Below are 26,021 nucleotides of genomic sequence, written 5' to 3'. Positions count from 1 at the left end.
TTATTACTTAGCTCTCTTCAAGTTCATCTCCTTCACCTCTCCTCTCATGGACCCTATGCTTGCATATCGATGACTTTTTGCACATGTTGTTTTCTCTGCCCCTCTACCTGATCCACTTGGAGGATACCTATACATTCTTTAAAATTCAACACAAACATTATATCTCTAGTAAAACTTTTTTGGATTCTCCTGGCTGTGAGGTACTCTGTCTCCAAGATAACCTGCATATTCTTCTGGTACATACTTATAAAAAATGCTATATTGTAATTGCTTATAACTCTGTCTGCTCACTAGTCAGCAATGTCTCTAAAGACTAGGACTTTATATTTTCATCTTCAGACTCACTAGCACCTAGCTCAGTGTCTGAAACCTATATGTACTTAATGAAGAAGTATGGAATAAACATTGCATAGGTTAATCACCACATATAAAAATTGATCATCATAGAAAGGCTATAACTATTCCACAGGCAATGCTTATTGGTAATAATATTCGATAATCATTTAGTATATTATACTCATAATAATAACACTATTACCACTACAGCCACTAATAGGAAACACTTAGGAAACTCATACCCTATCAAGTACTGTTATAGGTAATTCACATCTGTTGGTTCACTATCTTAGAAGGTGATAAGACTGAAGCACAGAGGGGTTAAATAACTTACCCAAGTGAGTAAATGGTGGAGTTGAGATTCAAACCCAGCAGGTTGGTCTTATAGTCCATGTCCTTAATCACTACATTCTATTGCCTCTCAATGTTTAACAGCATGGATAGCGAAGTCCAATGAGAGGTTTTGAGCTATGGCTATACCACTTTGACAGGTGTGGTAAAGTAACTGCTCTAAGCATCAGTTACTATACCTTAAAAATATAGTAGACATTTATTGTTTCTCTCCCTGGCATCTTCAATTCTAGGAAGACTGAGAGATATAAGGAAGCTGGAGAAGAAATGCTGGAAGCTAGCAGAGGTTAGTTCAAGAGGTTGAGGGAAAGAAGCCATCTCCATAACATAAAAGTACAAGGTAAAGCAGCAAGTGCTGATGTAGAAGGTGCAGCAAGTTCTCCAGAAGACCTAGCTAGATAATTAATGAAGATGTCTACACTAAATAATTAATTTTCAATGTAGGTTAAATAGCCTTATAAGACATCTTCATTAGATGACATTTTAAGACTTTCATAGCTAGATAGTAAAAGTCAATGCCTGGCTTCAAAGCTCCAAAGGACAGGCTGACTCTCTTGTTAGGGGCTAATGCAACTGTTGACTCTAAGTTGAAGCTAATGTTCATTTACCATCCTGAAAATCCTGGGACCCTTAAGAATTATGCTAAATCTACTCTGCCTGAGTTCTACAAATGGAACAAGAAAGACCGGATGACAGCATATCTATTTACAACATAGTTTACTGAACAGTTAAGCCCACTGTTGAGACTTAATGCACAGAAAAAGATTCCTTTCAAAATATTACTGCTTATTGACATTGAACCTGGTCATTCAATGACCAGGCTCTGATGGAGAGCTCTGATGGAGATGAACAATGAAATTTACGTTGTTTTCATGCCTGCTAACACAACATCCATTCTTCAGCCCATGGATCAAGGAGTATTTTCAACTTTAAGTCTTATTACTTAAGAAATAAGGGTGCCTGGGTGGCTCATCAGTTAAGCAGCCGACTTCGGCCCAGGTCATCAACTCACGGTTTGTGGGTTCAAGCCCCACTTCGGGCTCTATGCTGACAGCTTAGAGCCTGGAGCCTGCTTCAGATTCTGTGTGTCTCTCTCTCTGCCCCTCCCCTGCTCATGCTCTGTCTCTTTCTGTCTCTCAAAAATAAATAAAAATGTTTAAAAAAATTAAAAATACATAGATTTTGTAAGGCTATAGCTGCTGTAGATAGTGATGCTTCTGATGGATCTGGACAAAACAAATTAAAACTTTTGGAATGGATTAATCTTTTTAGATGCCATTTAAGAACATTAGTGATTCATAGAAAGAAGTCAAAATATCAACATGAACAGGAGTTTGGAAGAAGTTAATGCCAGACCTCATGGATGGCTTTGGGGGTTCAAGACTTCAATGGAAGAAGTAAATGCAGATGTGGTAGAAATAGTAAGAGAACTAGAATTAGAAGTGGAGCTTAAAGATGTGAATTGCTGCAATTTCATGACAAAACACATGGAAGAGGAGTTGCTTCTTATGGACAAGCAAAAGAAAAAAAAAAAAACTGGTGAAAATGCTGTAAAGATTATTGAAATGACAACAAAGCATTTAGAATATTACATAAACTTAGTTGTAAAAGCACAGGCAGAGCTGGACGGGATTGACTCCAATTCTGAAAGAAGTTCTATTGTGTGTAAAGTGCTACTAAACAGCATTGCATGCTACAGAGAACTTGTCAATGAAAGAGAGACAATCAATGTGGCAAATGTCATTGTTGCTTTATTTAAAGAAATTGCCACAACCACTCCAACCTTCAGTAACCACCAACCACCCTGATTGGTCACTAGCCAACAACATTGAAGCAAGACCTACCCACCAACAAAAAAATTATAACTTGCTGAAAGTTCAGATAATGGTTAGCATTTTTTAGCAATGGTGTTTTAAAATTTTTTTAATGTTTTATTTATTTCTGAGATAGAGACAGAGTATGAGTGGGGAAGTGTGAGTGAGACAGAGAGGGAGACACAGAATCTGAAGCAGTCTCCAGGCTCTGAGCTGTCAGCACAGAACCTGATGTAGGGCTCAAAACCACAAACTGGTGAGATGATGCCCTATGTTGAACTCAGATGTTTAACCAGCTGAGCTACCCAGGCACCTCAGCAATGGTGTTTTTAAAATAAGGTTTGCATATTGTTTTTTTGGACAGAATGCTATTGCACACTTTACTGACTACAGTATAGGGTAAACATAATTTTTATATGCACTGGGAAACCAGAACATTATTTGACTCATTTTACTGAGGTGGTCTGAAACCAAACCCGCAATATCTCTGAGGTATGCCTGTAGTTGCATGACCAAGGGAAAATTACTTAACTTCTTAGATGCCTTATAGGGGCCTAAGTTTCCTCACATATCAAGTGGAAGTAATAGTAGTAAGTTACATCATAGAGCTCCTATAATAAAGAAATAAGGTAATCATCATAGAGTGCTTAGGACAATGTCTAGCCACAGTTATTGCACAAAATTTTGGAAATTATGTCGTTTTTATCATTATTATTTTTGTTTAGTCCTTTCCCTTTGAGGTCCTGAATATTTATGATAAAAATAATTCCCAAACTAAACTGCATTTTCATAAATATTTGAATAGATGGCTGAGAAGGCTAAGATAGAATAAGAACTCATAAAACCCAAGTCTATTCTTTTTTTTAAGTTTATTTATTTTGAGAGAGAGGCAGAGAGCATGAGCAGGGGAGGGGCCGAGAGAGAGAGGGAGAGAGAATCCCAAGCAGGTTCTGTACTATCAGTGTGGAGCCTGACACAGGGCTTGTACCCACGATCATGACCTGAGCTGATAACAACTGACTCAACCGACCAAGCCACCCAGGTGCCCCCATGTCTATTCTTTTGTATTATATGCAATTTTCATTTCTCCACTCCAACTATCTTGCAAGAGAACCCACTTTGCCATCAGTATACACTTGACCTTTGAACAATATAGATTTTGAACTGTGCTGGTCCACTTATCCATGAATTTTTTTTTATTATTAATGTATTTTACTTATGTTTTAATAACATTTTCTTCTCTCTAGCTTAGTTTATCATAAAAACACAGTATATTTATAATTATATAACATACAGCTATAATCATATAACATACAAAATGTGTTAATCAACTGTTTATGTTGTTGGTAACTCTTCCAGTCACTAGTAGGCCATTAGTAGTTAAGTTTTGGGGGAGTCAAAAGTTACATGCAGATTTCTGACGGCACGAGGGGTCAGTGCCCCTTAATCCATATGCTGTCCAGGGTCAACTATATTAACAGATTTTGATTATAATGAAACCAGTTTTGCTTGTTTCTTTGTATGCCAAAGTGAATGGTCTGCGTTATCCAGTTTCTACTTTGAAAGATGCCAGGAAACAAAGCAATCCCCATAGAGCCAGCAAGATAGTCTGATAATTATAGGACTCCTTAAACCTGGCAAATTAAAGCAGCTCATTGTCACAAAAGATTTTGTGCTTTTTGAACAGCGACCATCAGAAAAGCAGATTCTGGGGTACTATTGTTCAAAGAAAGGCCACAGTGAAAAGAGGCCTACTAGAGGCTTAACCCACTGTTTATGCTATATTTGGTCATGGCTTCTAACATTAGAAGACATTTGATACTCTGTAAAACTTAGATCACTTACTAACAAGGGCGAATAACTTTAAAGTTACCTATGAAAAGCATGTAGCAAAGTAATTAGATCATAGTATGTGTTTCTATCTCTTGTTTATGACTGATAGAATTAAATGTTTCAAATTTAAAAGTGTTCCACTTAAAGAGTGTCTTAAAGTTCTTAAAACTGCTGCTAATGTCATTAACTTATTTAACTCATGTATCATTCATTCCCTCAGTATATACCAAATATGTAGTACAGTCTTATAAAAATGTAGAGAGAGTACAATTAGATAGAGAGCGCCTAAAAATTGCCATTTAATTATAGGCATAATTTTTTAAGGGCAACATTTAATAAGAGGAAAGAAAAAGTTATAAATACTGTGATATAAATACTGCACCACTGACCATCATCTTAGTTTCTATTAAAATCAGTTTCTGTTAGGGGCACCTGGGTGGCTCAGTTGGTTGAGCATCCAACTCCTGATTTCAGCTCAGATAGTGATCTCAGGGTTTCTGAGTTCGAGTCCCACATCGGGCTCTGCACGGACAGCATTAGCCTGCTTGGGATTCCCTCTTTCCCTCTCTTTCTGACCCTTCCCTGCTCATGTGCATTTTCTGTCTCTCAAAATAAATAAATAAACATTAAAAAAATCAGTTGTTAATAATTTTTTTGGTAGAATTTTTGGCATGTCACCTGCTTTTTGACAACACAGACAATAATCAATCATGTGCCAAACTATACAACACAAATATTATCTCAAGGCTTTTTAACATTCCTCAAAAAGGCTTTAAGGCAACAGAAGTAAAACCTTGGATTGCGAGTAACTTTTCTCCAAGACTTCCACAAGATGAGCAAACTTTTCTAATAAATTTTAACTTGATAAATGAGCAGTGTCTAGCAGTATAAGTAGAAAGTGATGCTCAATGTCACGTGATCACAACTGAGTCAATAGTTCTCTCTTGCTGTGGGATTGTGGGTGATTGTCTCCCATGCTTGGATGCTTGCTTGGTCTCAGGCCCCAGTGTTTGGCGAAATCAGTGATTTTTCAGAATGTTGGAAGGTGCCCACAACCGGACACTACTATTTTTTTTGTCACTTCGAAGCACCTATGGACAGTCCTTTGCTTTTCCATACAAGAGTAAGCTTAGGAATGCTTTCCTTCATTCTAGGTCAGGTTGCCTGCAGATATAGACCTTTTCCTCTGTTGCCTTATTGCCAGTTACATTAAATACAGTATATGACAAGAGTTTATTAATACTGTACTGTAGTCAACATCGTGAGAGTATATACAATGAAAGGCTGAAAAGAAAGGCAGTAAGGAGATGATTATAGTGGAAGTTAAGAAGCAAATCACTGAGAAGTACGAACAAGGTTGAAATAGCAAGATTTTATAAGAAGTCTATTTCTGCATATTGTTTGCAGAGGAGGAGAAAAAGGCAGGGGAATCCCTCACTTCAGATAAGATTAGGGAGATGTGTAAAATGTGGCAAACAGTGCAAAATTTTGTAGAAAAGCACCACCTGAATAAGGCTGTACAATGCGAGTGATGAATCTGTTTAATGACAATGCAATGTCACATTTCTGTTAAATCCTCAAAAGGAGGCAAAAGTATCATTGGACAGGTTCCATGCAGGCTCTGCATGTGATGTTGAGCGTCACATTCTACTTATATTGCTAGACACTGCTTGTTTATCAAGTTAAAATTTATCAGAAATGTTTGCTCATCTTGTGGAACTCTTGTTAAAGTTGCATGTGATTTTGTTAGTGACAATGAAAGTTGTCCTACACAACAACCCTCCTTTCTCTTGTCTCCCTCAGCTATGAATAGTTTCAAAGGCAACTGCAGATTAATTTATTTTTCTTTACATTTTGTATTTTCTTTATTATTTTGTAATCATTTTTATACAAATATTTTTGGGTTGTGCAATGAATAATCTGAGTTTCCATTATTTCTTATGGGGAAATTCACTTTGATATACAAGTTCTTTGGATTAAAAGCATGTTTCCAGAATGAATTATGCTTGCAAACCAAGGTTTACTGTATTATCATAAGACTAAGGAAAAAATGAGCACAGAGTAATGTACAGAATTGTGGATTCAATATGTTGTACACCTAAAAATAAAGTGACGTATGTTAATCATACTTCAAAAAAAAAAAAAAAAAAGGAAAGAAAAGAAAAAGAAATAGTGACCATCTCTGTCAGGGCAAAAGAAAAGACAAATAGCCAGGAATAGCCTTCCCCTTATCGGCTTAAAAGGCTTTTAGGTAAACTTGATGTATGCCTCCCAACTTTGCAGTAAGAGGTCCTTTAACATCCTGATGACATGACCCTCTGTCCAGAAATAGCTTCAAGAAATTCTGGCCAATCATTGTTTGAAAGAACTTCTAACCTTTAATTATGCCAAAACTGAAATAGTTTTGGAAAGCACAGTGACATTTAGACTAATAATTTTAAAAAACGCCTTTCGACAAGTTAACTCATTTAGGTATCTGGGGGATAGTTTTGATATTCTGACAAGTTCACTGAGCACACTTGCTCAAATTTTAAAATTTTATGAGGGATACTTTTGGCTTATTCAGTGACAGAGAAGGACATTTGGCAATTTCTACTCTCAGTTTTGTTTTAAAACAAACATAATTTCTCCCATGTTTTATTTTGCTGTTCAGTGGGCTCAAAAAAATATTTGTTACAGAAATTGATCATATCTAATCTTGTTCTCTCAGAAAAGTTCTGACTCTGCTAGCAATTATGGCTACAGCCCACATCTATACAGAGATAGGATCATCCTCCATTCAATCAAAATGATGGTCTTTGATTAAAACATTAAAGTTCTATTTTTAACTTTTTGAGAAATCTCTATACTGTTTTCAACAGTGGCTGTACCGGTTTTCATTCACACCAAGTGTGCAAGAGGGTTCCTCTTTCTCTACACCCTTGCCAACACCTGTTGTTTCTTGTGTTGTTAATTTTAGCCATTCTGACAGGTATGAGGTGGTATCTCATTGTAGTTTTGATTTGTATTTCCCTGATAATGAATGATATTGAGCACCTTTTCATGTGTCTGTTGGCCATCTGGATGTCTTTGGAAAGTGTCTATTCATGCCTTTTGCTCATTTTTTAATTGTTTTTTGGGAGTTGAGTTTTATAAGTTCTTTATAGATTTTGGACACTAACCTTTTATCTGATATGTCATTTGCAAATAACTTCTCCCATTCTGTAGGCTGTCTTTGGCTTTGTTGATTGTTTCCTTCGGTGTGCAGAAGCTTTTTATCTTGATAAAGTCCCAACAGTTTATTTTTGCTTTTGTTTCCCTTGCCTCAGAAAACATATCCAGAAAGAAGTTGCTACAGCTTTCTTTTTTTTTTTAATGTTTTATTTATATTTGAGAGCGCAAGTGCAGAAGGGCAGAGAGGGGGACAGAGGATCTGAAGCGGGCTCTGCGCTGACAGCAGTGGGCTCAATGTAGAGCTTGAACTCATAAACAATGAGATCATGACCCAAGCCAAAGTCGGACACTCAACCAACTGAGCCACCCAGGTGCCCCACTACAGCTGATTTCAGAGGTTACTGCCTGTGTTCTCCTCTAGGATTTCTATGGTTTCATGTCTCACACTTAGGTCTTTAATCCATTTTGAATTTATTTTTGTATATGGTATAAGAAAGTAGTCCAGTTCCATTCTTTTGCATGTTGCTGTCCAGTTTTCCCAGCACCATTTTTTGAAGAGACTGTCTTTTTCCCATTTAGATATTCTTTCCTGTTTTGTCAAAGATTATTTGACCATATAATTATGGATTTATGGATCTGGATTTTCTATTCTGTCCCATTAATCTATGTGTTTATTTTTGTGCCAGTCCCATACTGTTTTGATTGCTACAGCTTTGTAATATAAATACCCTACAACCCAGCAAGTGCACTACTATTTACCCAAAGAATAAAAAAAATGCTAATTCAAAGGGATACATATACCCTGATATTTATAGCAGCCTTATCTACAACAACCAAACCGTGGAAAGAGCCCACGAGTCTATCAACTGATGAATGGATAAAGAAGATTTGGCATATAAATGCAATGGAATATCACCCAGCCATAAAAAAGAATGAAATCTTGCCATGTGTAACAATGTGGTTAGAGTCAGAGAGTATTATGCTAAGCAAAATAAGTCAGTCAGAGAAAAACAAACACCATATAATTTCACTCATGTGTGGAATTTAAGAAAAAAAACAAATGAGGAAAGGGGAAAGAGAAAGAGAGGCAGGCCAGGAAACAGACTCAACTATAGGGGACAAACTGATGGTTACCAAAGGACAAACTGATGGTTACCATAAGGAGTGCCCTTGTTATGATGAGAATTAGGTGTTGTATGGAAGCACTGAATCACTAAATTGTATACCTGAAACTAATATTACACTGTTAATTAACTGGAGTTTAAATAAAAACAAACAAAAAACATTAAAGAAGTATGGATCCACAGTAAAGCTCTTGAACAACTTAATATCAAAACAAACAAACATAAAGCTGATTAAAATACAGGCAGAGGACTTGAGTAGTAGACCTTTTTTCAAAGAAGAAACAGTGCTCAAAATCATCATCACTGAAATGCAAATCAAAACCACAATGAGCTCTCTCCTCACACCTATCAGATTGTCTATTTTCAAACAGACAAAAAAATAACAAGCATTACCGAAGATGTGGAGGAAAGGGAACCTTCATGCACTGCTGGTGGGAATGTAAATTGGTACTACCACTGTGGAAAACAGTATGGACGTTCCTCTAAAATTAAAAGTAGAACTACCAATGATCCAGGAATTCCATTTCTGGTATTTATCCAAAGAAAATGAAAATACCAATTCAAAGAGATATATACACCTCTATGTTCATTATTTACAATTGCCAAGGGAAGTAACCTAAGTGACCGTCAACTGATAAATGGACAAAACAGATGTGGTATATATACAATGGAATATTACTCAGCCATAAAAGAGAGTAAAATCTTGCCATTTTTGACAACATAAATAGACAACATGGAAGGTATTAAGCTAAGTGAAATAAGTCAGAGAAAAACAAATATAGTGTCATTTGTATTTCAATCTAAGAAACACAACATGGGGTGCCTGGGTGGCTCAGTCGGCTGAGTGTCTAACTTTGGCTCAGGTCATGATCTCATGGTTCATGGTTTCGAGCCCCACGTTGGGCTCTGTGCTGATGGCTCAGAGCCTGGAGCCTGCTTTGGATTCTGTGTCTCCCTCTCTCTCTGCCCCTCCTCCACTCATGTGCTATCTCTGACTCTCTCAAAAATAAACATTAAAAATTTTTGAAAACACAACAAATGTACAATCAAAACAAAACAGAAACAGACTCATACATACAGGAAACAAACCAGAGCAGGGATTGGTTTGGGCATGAGTGAAAGAAATGAAGAGGATTAAGAGGTATCAGCTCCCAGTTATAAAATGAATAGGTCATGGGATGTAAAGTACAGCACAGGGAATATAGTCAATACTATTGCAATAATTTTCTATGGTGACGGTAATAGACTTATTGTGGGGATGACTTTATAATGCATAAAAATATCACATCATTATGCTGTACATCTGAAACTAACAGAACATTCTATGCCAATTATACTTCTTTTTTTAAATGTTTATTTATTTATGTCGAGAGACAAAGAGTGAGTGACCAGGGGAGGGGCAGAGAGAGAAAAAGAGAGAGAATCCAAAGCAGGCTGCATGCTGTCAGCACAGAGCCTGATGTGGGACTCAAATCCACAAACCATAAGATCATGACCTGAGCTGAAATCAAGAGTCAGAAGCTCTACCAACTGAGCTATCCAGGTAGCCCCAATTATACTTCTATAAACAGAAAGTATTAGAATCGTCAAAAACATTGGCCTTATCAGATTCCAACAATCTCAACTCTGATAACCACTAGACAGAAACTGTCAAATCACCTTTTCTTCAGCACAAGCTCTCCATTTGGTGATTTCTGGCAAGTTACCTAAAACATGTTTCCCAAATTCTAGGAACTACAAGATGGTAAGTCCACTCTAGGCCTCAAAATTATTCAAAGACTATATTACATGATCACTTTCTATCTCATTGGATCACCTTATCTTCCAAGAGGGAAATTTCATCTAATACACTTAAGAAAAAAGTTAGATGCTAAGCAGTTTGAGTAATTTACTGCTAAATGAGCAACATATTCTAACACCTAATTGCTGATATATTTATATTGGGCTTGTTTCCTGTTATACCACTAAACTCACTTATTAATTAAAAGAGTTTTTTTTTAATTCCTCAGATTTTTCTACACAACCACATCATTATTTAATAGAAATACATTTACAACTTTTCCTCTTCTACCTCTTCTTCTCCTCCTCCTCATAATCTTCATGCCTTATATTTTTTCTCACACTATTTCATGTTAGTGGTTTTTTTTTAATGTTTATTTGTGTGTGTGTGTGTGTGTGTGTGTGTGAGAGAGAGAGAGAGAGAGAGAGAGAGAGAGAGAGAGAGAGAGGATCCTAAGTGACATGGGGCTCAATCTCATGAACCTAGATCATGACCTGAGTTGAAATCAAGAGTCATACGCTTAACTGACTAAGCTACCCTGGTGCTGCTCATGCTTGTATTTTTATATATCATATGTCTATGCTGCTTTCACTTTTACATACCAGCAGCAAACAATTGTAATATAAAACACAATTCTAACTGCAACAAGTTTAACAAAAAAGCAAGATTTCTACATTGTAAACTCTTAATATTGCTAAGAGAAATTAAGGATGACTTAAAAATTTAGAGAGAAACAACATGTTCCTTCACTATAAGTCTCAATATTAATATTTCAGTAGTTGCCAAATTGGTCCACAGATGGAATGCAATCCCAATCAGAATACCAACAGACGCTCTTAGAAACTGGAAAGCTTATTATAACATTTATGTGAAAATGTAAAGAAGCAAGGATCACTAAAGCAATTTTGAAACAAAAGAACAAAGTTGGAAAACATATTTCTTGACTTCAAGGTTTACTATAAAGCTAGAGTAATAAAGACAGTATGGTGCTAGCATAAGGATGGAAAATAGATAAATAAGACAAAATAGAAGGCCAGAAACAGACCTACATTTACATGGCCATTTAATTTTTAATAAAAGCATCAAAGCAATTCAATGGGAAAATGAAAGTCTTTTAAACAAATTGAGCTAGAATGACTGAATATCCAGATGGATAAAATGGACTTAAACATTATACACAAGTATTAAATTGAGAGAGATAAAATAGTCAACATAAATTTTAAAACTATAATGCTTCTAGAAGAAAACATGAGAATATCTTCATGAGGTGGGAGGAGGCAAAAGTTTCTGATAAAAGATACAAAGGTGATAACCATAAATAAAAAATTTGATATATTAAACTTCATAAATAACTTCTGCTCATCAAGATATACATCAAAAAAAATGAATAGGCAAGCCAGACTGGCAGAAATATTTGTCAAAAATATCTAACAAAGTGTATGTTATATACAGAGAGAATATAGAGAATATACAATGAATGCCTATAAATCAATAATAAAAAGACAAATAATCTTAAAATGTAACCAAAAGATTGACCAGGTATGTATCTCATGATATGAATGCCCAATGAATATATGAAAAGCACTTAACATCTTTAGTCATCATGGAAGTGCAAATTAAATCTACAATGAGATACCACTTTATATTCATTACAATGGCTAAAAGTCAAAGAATAAAAACAACAGCTGGCAAGGACATGGAGGAACTAGAACTCTCATACATTGTTAGTAGGAATGTAAAAAGCACAACACCTTAGATAAAGATCTGGTGGTTTCTAACAATATCAATCATATACCTAGCTCATAAGCCATCAATTTTACTGCTATATATTTATCCAGAGATACGAAGACATTTGCCCACAAAAAAGACCTAAGGACATTCACAACTTTAGTTATCAAAGCCAAAACCTGGAAATATCTCAGGAGTTCATAAACAGAACACTGCTAAACTAACTGTGGCATATTCATAAGCTGGAATACACCTCAGCAATAAAAAGAAATAGGTTATAACACATGAAGCTACATGAATGATTCTCAGAAACACTAGGGTGTATGAAAGAAGCCTTACATAAAAGAGTATATACTGTATAATTATAATTGTATGAAGTGCTTGAATAAACAAAACTAATTTAGGGTGAAAAAATCAGAAAAGTGGTTGCCTCTGGGAGTTGGGTTGGGGAGAACAGTAAACATTTACTTGGAAGGGGTATGAAGGAAATTTCTAGGATGATGGTGGTGATCTAATCTTGATGTGTAGTTGGGTTACACAGGTGTATACATTTGTCAAAATTCATCAAATGACATACAAGTTTTTGTACTTTCACAGAATGTAAAGTTTACCTAAACAAACAAACAAACAAACATAATGAATTCTAGTTAATGATATAAATGCTGAACCATTTAGGAATGGAGCGCGTTCCTATCTGCAACTTACTTTGAAATGCATCAAAACAATAAGATGGGTTAATAAGCAGACTGCAGTATGGATAGATACATGATAAAGCAAAAATTGGCCAAATGTTAATTGTAGAATATAGGTATATTGTCCAATTCTTTTAACTTCGCTATGTTTTGATTTTTTTTATAATAAAATGCTAGCCAAGAAAATAAGGTAATATAAAGATATTAAAAAAAATTTTCATGTTTATTTATTTTTGAGAGAGAGACACACACAGCGTGAGTGGGGGAGGAGCAGAGAGAGAGGGAGACACAGAATCCAAAGCAGGCTCTGGACTCCGAGCTGTCAGCACAGAGCCCGACGCGGGCTGGAACTCACAGACCGCGAGATCGTGACCTGAGCCGAAGTCATATAACCGACTGAGCCACCCAGGCGCCCCTATAAAGATATTTTTAGATAATCACAATTTGTGAGAATTTGTACACTTCAGACATATACTAAAAGAAATTTTAAAGAAAGTTTTTCACGCTGAAGAAAAATAATACCAGATAAAAACCTGATTCAAACAAAGGAATAAAGAGCTCAGGATATGGCAAATACATGGTTAAATGTAAAATAATTTTTCCTTATTTCTTAAGGTCTTTAAAGAAATCATTTAACGCAAAACATAATAATATAAAACCAGATTTATAACACATGTAAAAGTACATATAAATTGCACAAAGAATGACAATAATACCAAAGGATAGGAGAAGGGTGAGCACAAGTTTATTGTCTAAGATTCCTACCTTGTATGTGAATTGCCATAATATTAATTAATTCATGGAACATGGACAAATAAAAAATGCATATTGTAATCTCTACCACAATCACATATGTTTATTATATATACAAAACCAAACACAAAATTAAACAAAAATCCCTGTGAGTCTCTGATTCCAAGTGCTTATTTAATTGTAGTTCTTTCATATATTGACACCTTATAACTTATCAACTTCAGAGTTTCTGCTTTTCAAACATTTCCCAGTAGGAAACTGTACTGATTAAATTCATTATTATTTCATCCCTTTTTTGTGTCTTACAAGTATAGACTACAGAATAAAATTGAAAAAGTTCCCTTACAGTGCAACTCCCAAACACAGATTTCCCGAGTTAGCTTGCTAGAGTGTTCTCTTCTCACTTGCTGAAGGAATTGATTTGTTTAATAGTAGGCAAAACAAAGAGTAAATGAAAAAACACTGACAGTTGGCCATTGAGGTTACACACAGGTGATTTCTTTTAAATAGAAAGTTTTCATAGGTGCAAATGATTTCCAACACAGATGACTCCTACCATTCTCAGATCATTCTGCTATTTAAAAAACAATTAGTCTTTCAAAAGTATATAATTTCTTTTCTTGCAAGTAAAATTAGGGTATTCAGATATTTCACCTTTTCTTTTCAATGTGTTAAAATAAGTGAATGATTCTTAGAATGTAAACACCTAGTACTTTCCATTCCTTTTCACAATGATCCTATCCATTTAAAGCAAAGCATAGAAGAAATATATCTTCCTCTACCAATAATTTAACCTCTTATGTCAGATAATTGCAAATAAGCTGTCCATTGGCTAAATTTAGATTATCACTTTGTTTTGTTTGGATCATGATGTTTAAATTTTTTTTAATGTTTATTTATTTTGAGAGACAGAGAGAGAGAGAGAAAGAGAGTGTGTGCGTGCCAGCAGGAAGAGGGGCAGAGAAAGAGGGAGAGAAAGAATCCCAAGAAGGCTCTGTGCTCCCGGATGTGGGGCTTGAACTCACGAACTGTGAGATCATGACCTGAGCCGAAATCAAGAGCCAGACACTTAACTGACTGAGCCACCCAGGTGCCTGAATGTTTAAATTTTTTTAAATTACTTGGAAATGTTTAAAAATTCAGAGATTTCATGTAAGATTTGGAAATTATGAGTTCCTTTGAAAATTTGAAAGAGATGGTATAATAGGACATTTTCTCACATGGCAACAACACCTGCAGCTGAATATTAGCTGCCTCTTTTCAGTGTGTTACCTGCTTTCCAGTTTAACCCAGTTTCAGCCCAGTACACTTCACTCACTTAAATTACCTACTTGGACTCAAAGAGTTTGTAATTTGTTACATAGATTCCTCATCCCCAAACCAGTCTCCCTTCTCTCTCCAGAGCTTACTAATCTTGCCTGCCTCTCTCTCCCCATCTCTCAATACAGTTCATCTAATATACCACAAAAACTTTCAACTGAGGATGCAAAAAAGTGTCTCTAATGGAAAATAACAGTTCAGCATTCAGTATCAACATATTTACACGTTCTCTGATCATTCTTTTTATATATGGACACACCCAATAGGAATTTTTTTTTAAAAATAAATACAGGGTTCATTTTACTCTTGACTATTAGGCTAGAAAATAGCATAAAGTTTGAATTTAAACTTTATTAAATTTTGACTATTTTTTCTGAATATAACTGGCAACTTGAGTGACTCAGAAATATTTCTTTCATCAAGAAAACAGGTTAAACATGTTTGTAATTGTTGAGAGGATTAACATTGCTTAATTACTTCTTTCTTTAGAAACTGAGGTATAATCAATAAAATAAAATTAAGATTTAAGTGAGGAGGAATAAACTTCAATATTTACCTGTGTAAAGAATATAGTAGGCAGGATCCTCCCAAGATTCTTGTCACTAGTATGGGTAGTACTGTGAAGGGGCTTGGCAGATGGAATTAGACCGCTAATTAGTTAACCCTAAAATAAAGACAGTACCTTGAATTATCTAGGTGGATCTAATGCAATCATAGAAGCCCTTAAAAGCAGAAGAGTCTATCAAAGAGAATGGCAGAAGACAAGACAGGAGAGGTCAGAGATTCAAAGCATCAGGATTAGACCTGTTGTAACAAACTTTGAAGATGGAAGAAATGGGGCCACGAGCCAGGGAATGTTGTTGGTTGCCTCTAAAAGCTAAGAACAATTCCTGGCCAACAGTCAGTATGGAAATGGGTATCTCAGTACAACAACTTTTTAGAACTAAATTCTACCAACAAATGGAGTAAGCCTGGAAATGAATTCTCCCCTAGTGCCTCCGAAGGAAATATAGCCCTGCTGACACCTTGGTTTTGGCTTTATTAGACCTGAAACAGGGGGCTCTTGGGTAGCTCAGTCAGTTAAGCATCTGAGTCTTGATTACAGTGCAGGACATGGGTTCATGGGATCAAGCCCCATGTGGGCCTCTGCACTGACAGCACGGAGTCTGCTTGTGATTCTCTCTCTCCCACTCCCTGCCCCTCTCCTGTTTGTGCATTTACTCATGTGCTCTCTCTCTCACTCTCTCAAAATAATGTTTACTTATTACAAAATAAGTAAACATTAAGGAAAAAATTTAAAGGGGAGCCTGGGTGGCTCAGTCGGTTAAGCATCTGATTTCGGCTCAGGTCATGATCTCACAGTTTGTGAGTTCAGGCCCTGCGTCGGGCTCTGTGCTGACAGCTCAGAGCCTGGAGACTGCTTCGGATTCTGTGTGTGTGTCTCTCTCTGCCCCTCCCCAACTCATGCTCTGTCTCCCTCTCTCTCAAAAATAAATAAATGTTAAAAAAAAATTAAAAGAAAAAGACCTGAAGCAGAAAAACCAGCCAAGTCCAATAGACTCCTTACCTACAGAACTGTAAGAAAATAAACTTGTGTGTGTTTAAGCTGCTATATTTGTGTCAATATGTTACAACAGCAATAGAAAGCTAGTACATCACTGATGGATGAAAAAAAAAGGCTTTTTCCACAAACCAGACTGAAAAAGATCAGCAACTATTAGTTTACAAAGTCATAACATAACATACGTCATGAATTGCTGCAAGTGGCTATAAAATCTGCTTTAATACCTCTTCAAAAAAGAATCTCATCAGTCTCTTTGTGCATTCCCCCCAAAGTGCCTGTTTTCCTGACTGGCCTATTGTGGGCTTCTGGGAATTGTGCTTTTGGAAATGTTCTAACTGATAAGAGTGTTTTGACCATTTGAGGCCCTGAACCACTCAAGTTTGTCTAGATAGTTTATACAAACAATATGATTTATATGGAACACCTGCTTTCCTTCTGGAGGTCGAGAGCATCAGTAACTGCAGTCAATCACACAGGTACTATGTGCCTTTGTGACCAAACCCTAAATATCCTCCACTTCTAGACTCAGACAAGCTTCTCTAATGGGCAACACGTGGCACATGTCACAATTTTTGGCTAGAAGAATTAAGTACATGCTCTACAACTCTTCCAGGAGAGGACTCTGGAAAGCTTGTGGCTGCTTTCCTCCATTCTTTGCCCCTTTATTTTTCCTTTATTGACATTGTTTTGCCTCCTTTTGCTGTAATGAAGTGAGTATAATGTAACCACTGAGTATATGACTTCTGAGTCCTGTGAGTGCTTCCAGTGAGTCACTGAAGCTGGGGGTGGTCTTGGTGACCCTGACACACCACAGTTCCCACCATCTCAGCCGCAATGACTAATATAAAAAAGAACACCATATAACACTTCCTAGAAGACTAAAAAATTTTCTCCAATATTTTCCCAATAACCAAACTGAAGTAGGTAGAATTTTAATATGGTTGCCAAGATCCCTGCTCCTTGACTTATACCCTGCATGATCCCCAGGGCTATGAATATGATGGATTTTACGCCCATGATCAAGCTGTGATATGGCACAATTGACTTTAAGAAAGGGAGAAAGGGAGATTGTCTGGTTGAGCCTCACCTTATCACATGAGTCCTTGAAATCTGGATGTAGAGGTTAGAGGCAGAGGAACTAAGAAAGATTCCAGGCATGAGTGGGATATGATTAGGAAGATTCTCCATTTTTGGCTTCAGAGATGGAGAGGGCCATATGACCAGGAGTGCAAATGCCTTCCAGAGGCTGAGAGCAGCCCTTGGTTGATAGTAATCAAGAAAATAGAAACATCAGTCCTACCATGGGAAGGAACTGGATTCTGCCAACACCCTAAAATGAGTTTAGAAGTAGATTCTTCCCCAGAGCTGCGAGGAAGGAAATGAACAATTTGTGTACTCATTCTATTTTAAAAAAAAAAATATTTCCAAGAAAATAATTTTAAAAATCACCAAGATAACGTTTGAATCAGACTCACCAAAACTCATTTGTGTGGGAAAGAAAATTATGGCACATGATTAAAAGATAATAGGAAAATATAATTCAAACTGCATGACTAAACAAAAACATAGTTCATTAAATTGTTCATTTACAACAATTTAACTATATGGAAACTCTTATGCTAACAATTTTAGAGGCAGAAAAATAAAAAAAATACAGTATAGATGTCAAAAAATATATGGTTAGGGAAGGCAAATCATAGCTTGCTTAATTCTATAATTGTAGGCAAACAACTATAAGCTAAAAGGGAAAAGGCACCTTACAACTGGAGAGATACAATGTGATAAAGAAATTTGGAGTAGGGAAATAAAATATTTGCTTTGGTTCAGTGGTATGGCATATAGAGAGAAGCAAGTAACTTAAAGAAGTCCTATACATTGTGCCAAAGATTGGAGATACAGTTTTGGACAAAAAGATACCTCAGTCTTCATGTTGTATTTCATTTCTCTGGCACTCCATCTCCTCAACTATATATCAGTAACAATAAAAACTACTTGCATAATTTAGACACTATTTGGAAATAATATAGAGAGTTTGATTGAAGTCAGATCCTATGCCTACAAAACACTCCCCCCGCCACACACAAAAATGGAGAGCCACCAAATGTCTCTAAGCAGGGAATTAATATTAAAAATATTAATATGGCAGCAGACAATACTAATGGAGTATATTAAAGACTAATGCAGGAAGACCAGTTAGGAGAATGTTGTAATGCAATAATCAAGCAGTTAGTTAATGAGGCCTGAACTAAAGAATGTAAAAAACAGTAGAGATGTGAGAAACACCACCAAGGTTATATTAATGATACTTGACGGCTAACAGGATATAGGGTACCAGAGAGGGAGAAGCACAGGATAACTGCAAGATTCCCAGCGTGAGTGAAGAGCATCTTTTGGTATTATTTCCCATCCTTACGCAAAACAAGTACAATAGAAAGAAAAATATATATCAGTTATATAAATCCCTAAGTTATTTGACTACATGGTAATAATTTCAAATGCATTTTGAAACTAGGGACCTTGAAGGGAAGGAAAAAAAAAGTATGAGAGCCTTAACTTCCACTATCAGGTTATTTTTTTCTAAAATAAGACAATATACTATCCATTTCTGAAGACTATGACCTGTGCTCATTATCCATCGTGGACTGCACTCTAGAACGTGTCCAAAATTCTTTGGGGTATCTAATTCAGTGAGTAGGCAACCTTTTAATAGGGGCAAATAAAACTTACTCATCCGAGTAAGTCAGATCATGTTTTCCATCAAGCTAGTGAACAGCTGCAGACATTGCCTGCTTCCCATCAAAGTCTCCATGTATAACCATGTATAACCTCTGCTATGCTGATGGTTCTCTGGTAAATTTTCAAAACCATAACCCTAAAAACATATGACAAACATTTTATTAAAGAAACATGCTTGCACTACTCACCCCGCCTTCACTTGCAAATTTAAGGACAATGCAGAAACTTTGCTCCAAGTGCCAAAACTCTGCTGAATATCTCTGAACTATACTCGCTGACACTGTTACAGATGAAGCAAAAGTACATGCCCTGAAGAACATGAACACAAAAGGGAAATACTTTCCAAATAGCAGCTAGACTTAAAAGGCAAACCATTTCCTCATGCTTGCTTTAATAGGAATGATGAAGGTATGTCTCTCTTTTTAACATTCTTGGAAAATATTTCAGAAAGGAGTTGAGATTTAAATTTCCCCACTTTTCAGTATCTTGAATCTGGCTTCAGGGTAGCAATTAAATAGATTCACAGGCACCAAATATGAGATGACTTCAAACAAACATTCCAAATGCTGTACTTTGTTTCTTGAAACCTACTGGTTATAGGAGTTTAATTGAATTCCATGCCTTTATGTTTCCAACAAATAATTTTTATCATTTAACTGAAACTGGAGAGAAATATTGGCAGATTGAACCCTGGCACAAGTAACATATAAAAGCCACTGAGAAGAGAGCAGCATTCTCCAAAAATTAATTCCTCAAATTCAAGCTCGAATAAACTATACAGAAAATGGTGAGTTTTCTCTTTCAAACCAGATCAGCAAACTATCTGTACAAATAACATTAATTTATAAGAGACTGACTTGACAACACCTCCAGGTCATAGCGCAAAATTATTATTTTCTGTTTGGATAACACAAATTCTCAAAAGAGTTTTAGGGCCATTAAGAATGATAAAAAAAAAAAAAGATGCTTGGTTTTCCAGTGGGATCTGAGGCCTTAAAATAGTCTTAAGTTATAATATACTTATTTTTTTTCTTTTCTTTTCTTCTCTTTTTAAAAAGTATTTTGGTGTTTTGTGTTATTTTATTTTTAAAGTTTATTTTGAGAGAGACACAGTGAGTATGAGCAGCGGAGGGGCAAAGAGAGACAAAGAATCCCAAGCAGGCTCCGCACTGTCAGCACAGACCTGATGTGGGGCTTGATCTCATGAACCCTGAGATCATGACCTGAGATGAAATCAAGAATTGGACACTTAAGCAACTGAGCCACCCAGGTGCCACTGTTTTTTTTTATTTTAGAGAGAGAGAGTGAGAGAGTGTGTGTGTGAGCAGGGGAGAGAGGCAGAGAGAGGAGAAGAGAGAGAATCTTAAGGAAGCTCTGCACTGAGCACAGAGCCTGAAGCTGGGCTAGATCCCATGTCCCTGGGATCATGACCTGAGCTGAAATCAAGAATTGGACACTCATCCTAGTGAGCCACCCAGGTGCCCCAAGTTATAATATATTTGTAATATGAATTACTACTATAATGTTTTAGTATAATATCACTTAGTTCAATGATATTAAATGTGTTATGAAAAAAGTGAGTCAACTGACATAAGACATGTCTCTAAGTTCTAGTTTTCACTCCCCTATCCCCCATTGCACCAATTTTACAAAAGAGTTAAATTTTTCTTCAAAATATAAACCCAGTAAGATATATGCCTTGGATGATGTTTAAGTTTAGACAATGACCTACAAATAACTACCAGACAACTGGCAGCTTATAGTTCTGCAACAGTTAGAGACAGATGGACAAGTAAAAATCCTGGGTCTCAAATTGCAAGCCCATCTGAATAGATTTCCTGTTTACTTTGCATCAGCCTTTCTTACAGGTGCAGGGTGCTTACTTTTGGCAGTAGGGGAAATTTATATGATTTATAAGCCATAAGGACATCTTCTCACTTTCCATAAACAGGTTACAGAATTAATTAAAATTGCAGCACAGCAACTCTGCACATGAAATCTGCTGTTATTGGAGACTAATGTAATCCAAATATGTGGAAAGTCAAATAGTTTTCAACAAAGTTAATTTAGATGGATGGATCAGATAACAACTTGGAACTGAACCTGAAAGAATCATGTCTACTCAAAGGCAGTAAGTGCTGAATGTTTTACTCCAAAATGAATGAGGAAAATACTGAATTTTAGTCTGTTACCAGAATGATTAGAACATAGTACTTTAGTTACAAAACTGTTTAAATATATCTTACTTGAAGAAATTGCAAAGATCCATAAAAACTACTATATATTCTACTTTACATAAGTGAAAATGACTATTAGAAATGTAAATGAGGGGCGCCTGGGTGGCTCAGTTGGTTAAGTGTCCAACTTCAGCTCAGGTCATGATCTTGCAGTTGGTGAGCTTGTGAGTTCAAGCCTGGCATCCGGCTCTGTGCTGACAGCTTGGAGCCTGGAGCCTGCTTTGGATTCTGTGTCTCCCTCTCTCTCTCTGCCCCTTTCCTGCTCATGCTCTGTCTCTCTCAAAAATAAAGAAACATTAAAAAAAAAAAAAAGAAATGTAAATGGTATGAAAGACAACATGAAATCTGCATAAATGCTATTCATGTTTATCTACTCAAAGAATATGCCTCTATCTGTAACATTTTATCCTCATGAAGACATACAAAGGCATTGAAGAAAGGTGGCTTCTTTACACCTTTGTACTGTTAAAACTCCTAGTGTTCAGTGCTATCAGATTTGTCTCTAAAACAATGATAAAAGCTGATGAGTATAGAAAAGTAAAACTTTCCACAAGTTAATGGATTTAATCTTATTGGCAAAGCAATATCAATTATATCCTTTTACAGTACAATTGAAAGTAAAAAAAAAAAGAAAAAAAACAGTGAAAGGACAGAGCAGGAGGTAAAATGAAATTTATCTAAGGCACCAGCTTCTCTTTTCTGTCTTAGACTTTTTAGTAAGTAAAGGAATAACAAGTAGGAACAGAGAAAGAAAATTCAATATCAGAAGGAACAGTCTACAGTTACTACTACCCTGATGACCAGAGAATTAATCTAGTTGTAGCTTACAGGGCCCTCCAGAATGACTGGGAGCATAAGCCCATGGATAACATCAATTTTCAGAATGTAGATCAATTATGATCTTAATAACTTTCTTCATGTCCATGAAGACCTTGGTCCACCTTTAGTACTCTGATTCCCTTAATACTCTACCTTCTCTTCATGGTATAAACTCTTCCTTTTTTCTGTCTCATGTAGCCTAAATGAATACTGAATAATTTTAAGAAATTAATTTTTAAGTTATTTTTCAGTTAATGTTAATGTTGGTTTAGTATTTCCCTCCTGTTTTTTTTTTAATTACATGTATGATCTCTAAGACTTCTATGACAGCCAGCTTCTAAGATGCCCAAGGATCGATCCCTGATGTTTAAGATTCATATTCTTATGTAGTCCCCTCCCATACTGAATAGAATGGCTGACTTCTGTATTCAATTGACTATTTCAGAAATGATGGTGTGTGGTTCCTGAGGCTAGGTCATAAAAGGAATAGAAACTTAGAGAAGTCAACCCCATACTGTAAGGATAGACAAACACCAGTGGCAAGGCCCTCAAAATAAAGAAGAATTAAAATCTACTGTCAACAACTGGCACCAAATGAGTGAGTTATCTTAGAAACAGATCATCTAGCCTGTCAACCTTTCAGATAATTATAGCTCCAGTTTATATATGGACTGCAACCAACCTCATGAGATCCTGAATTAAAACCATCTAGCTAATTCATTCCTGAATTCTTGACCCTGAGAAATTATATGAAAGGATAAAAGTTTATTGTTTTTAAACCACTAAGTGTTGAGGTACTGGTTAAGCAGCAACAACTAATTCACACTATTTCTTCTTATAGAAACAAAGAAATACAAACAGGTATGCCATTGGATCAAGCACCTTCATTAACAACATAATATTGTTGCTATATAAGGGATTTAGAATTCAAGCCAAGTAAATAATGGAACAAGTTTTTGTTTTTTTTAAAAATGAGGCATAATTTACATAGTTGAGATGCACACATCTGAAGTGTATATTTCAGTGAACTTTAAGTTTTGCAAGAAAATGCACCACATAAGTAATACCTTGATCAAGATGTAAAAAAATTCCATTACTCCAGATAGTTTCCTTGTCAAGGCTATTTTGAATCAGTTCCTACATTGTCCCTTCTCCCAACCAGAGTTGAGTACTGTTTTTATATCTATCACCATAAGTTCTGATCATTCTAGAACTGGCTTCTTTTGCTCAGCATATTTTTAAGGCTCATCATGTTGTATATAGCAATAGTTCATTCCTTTTTATTTTTGATTAAAATAACATGATTCATTCTTCCATTGATGGACACTTCAGTTCTTCCCAGTCAGGGGCTACTATGAATAATGTTTCTGGGAACACTGTTGTGCAGATATTTTAGTGAATATGTATTTCTCCTTTCTCTTGGTTAAATACCAAAGCAGGGCTAGGATTAGAGTGAGGTAAATGAGGTACCTTGGAGACAAAAGTTAAGAAGGTCCTCTACCAAGGAGTGGAATTGCTGAATCATAAAACTTTTGTTTCTATAACAATTTGCCTTTTAAAATATAGCACTGAAATTTTACACTTAGATTTGTCATGAAATCTACCATTTAAATAAAGGGCATTGGTAGGTTATTATATTAGCATAAGAAAAAATAAATATACTTCCAAAGGCAGTAGATCAATATATTACTATCAAACTTAATACATATTAAATAAAATATAAAGTTAAGACTAATTTCCCCTAGAATGATCCCTAGATCAACTAAAACTCCTTGTTTTATCGATAAGAAATATGATTAAAAGAATCGTCCAAGGCTGCCCAGCTAGTTAGTGGCTTTTTTATCATACATAATGCATTGTGCATCATTATACAAAGTTAACCCAGGCTCAGTTATATATTTCCGAGGTAAAGACATGGCTACAATTAGTTTTAATCTTTATACAAATTTAATCCAAGCGGATTTAAAATAAAGTGTTGTTTTGGTTTTTTTTTTCATAAAGATGTGACTACAATTTGTTTTCAATTTTGATGTCAACTAGTTTTCACAGAGAATACTTTTTAACATCAGTGGCTATAAATTAAAGGATAAGTTTAAACTGGCAAACAGAATAAGATGTTCTTAAAAACACAAAATCAAAGACTATGACATGTAAAAATCATAATTATAAAAACATATTCATTAAATAAGGCTAAGCTACTTCTAAATATATACAAAAGTCACTTTTAGTACCTATGGTCAGATTAGACTCTTCCAAAGAAGTAAGGCAATGGTATACTTGGTATGTGCATTCTTTCATTCTAGAGAACACTTAAAATCAAATCATTTAAAGGATCAAGGCAAGTATTTTATTCAATTTATTTGTTATACTTTTATTAAATAACTACCATCTAGCAAGATACACATTTTTTTCCTCCCTTGAAAAAAATTTGTTTCATCTAGGATATAGCAGTGATTTAAAAGTATTAATCAAGAATAAGAATATTTCTTCAAAAGAGGATGGATAATTACAATCCTACAAAGACTTACGGCAAACATTTTTCATTGGCTTAGTACAACTTTAAAGTAATATTTCCCATGATTTTAAGATAATTTCAGAAAAATGTGTGAAGAAATTCATTTAGTAGTATATTTGTAATAATATATATACCACATACGCTTCTTCCCAGAAATGTCTGAGACAGAAAGTAACTACTGAACCACTGAATTAATGTAATTTAACCTATATCATTAGATTCCACCCAAGCTATGATTATTCTCTCTCCACTCAACATGGTCTTTCCTTAACACAACTTACTATGTCCCTAGGAATACCAGTTAGAAGTTACCAAGTACTACTCATAGGAAAATACTCTTAATCTCACCTACAGAAATGCTTAGTACTGAAAACATTTCAAATTTTCATATATATCTTTTTTAGGAATTTTTTTGCTAAGTACTCTGGAGAATGCCTAGCTCATAAAAACTGGACACTGGACAATGTCAACATTGAATTTTTGTGAGGCCTGTGAATTAAATTTCCTAAAATAAAATTTGCACCTGGATTTTATCATTAAACAAGTAACAAAAGAAGTAAAAACTCTGCAGTTTCAAACGTTAAAATGCCTTTTTTTTTTTTTTTTTTTTTGCCAATTTCTGCTGTTCACTTAATTATCCTGATATAACACGGTACCTCATGGGTTTCCTCTCTCGAAGCAAGTCTTCTAGACTCCGTTCACAGTGTTCAGCTACCACCACCAGTCTCTCTGAGTAAAACAAAGTAAATCCACTTTATATTTGATTTAAAAAATGTTTAATAACAAAATAATATAGCCCATTAAAAATATTAACTTACAGTGTTAATAGTATTTCAAGAGTTTTTCAAACTCTGTATTAACCACATAGTTACCAAGTATATAAAAGAGAATAAATATGCAATAAAACATCACATTAAATAACAATTTCATGTCATCTTGTATTTTTGTCTAGAGTTTCTCCCATGCGCATCAGGAAAAACAGATGGAAAGTTTTACTTTTGGAAGAAAGAAGTGACCCTTCTTCTGACACAGACTAGGAAAAGGAAAATCTTGGATGAAGATATAAAGAAATTTTGAAGTGAAAGGGAAGTTGGGAGCTAGGGACAAATTGTCTTGGCAGTCTGGTTCAAACACAAGGTTTTGAAACTGAGTTTAGAAACTTGAGAAAAGCAGAAATGTTCTGAATCATGACTATGAAGAAAGAACAGAAAATTGATGTGGGATTATTTGTAACATCATGGGGCCTGCTAATATTAAGTAATAATA

At 35.5% G+C, this 26,021-nt stretch overlaps 1 protein-coding gene across 3 annotated transcripts in view; it reads right to left on the bottom strand.

Annotated features, from left to right (window-relative positions):
* Positions 1-26,021, bottom strand: part of TBCK (TBC1 domain containing kinase) — a 225,574-nt gene that overhangs the window by 171,964 nt on the left and 27,589 nt on the right. For 2 of the 3 annotated variants that reach the window (XM_019416577.2, XM_019416570.2), the window contains exon 3: positions 25,412-25,484. In XM_019416577.2, the coding sequence (XP_019272122.2) occupies positions 25,412-25,484 (73 nt within the window). Of the gene's footprint in view, positions 1-19,372; positions 19,494-25,411; positions 25,485-26,021 lie in introns of those variants that run through there. The other variant, XM_019416616.2, reaches the window with a different exon arrangement.

The sequence above is a fragment of the Panthera pardus genome, unplaced genomic scaffold, assembly GCF_024362965.1.
Source record: "Panthera pardus isolate Hobbes unplaced genomic scaffold, ASM2436296v1 HiC_scaffold_13, whole genome shotgun sequence".
Lineage (NCBI taxonomy): Eukaryota > Metazoa > Chordata > Mammalia > Carnivora > Felidae > Panthera > Panthera pardus.
The sequence above is the reverse complement of the archived record's forward strand: the minus strand, read 5'-3'. Positions and strand labels throughout refer to the sequence as shown.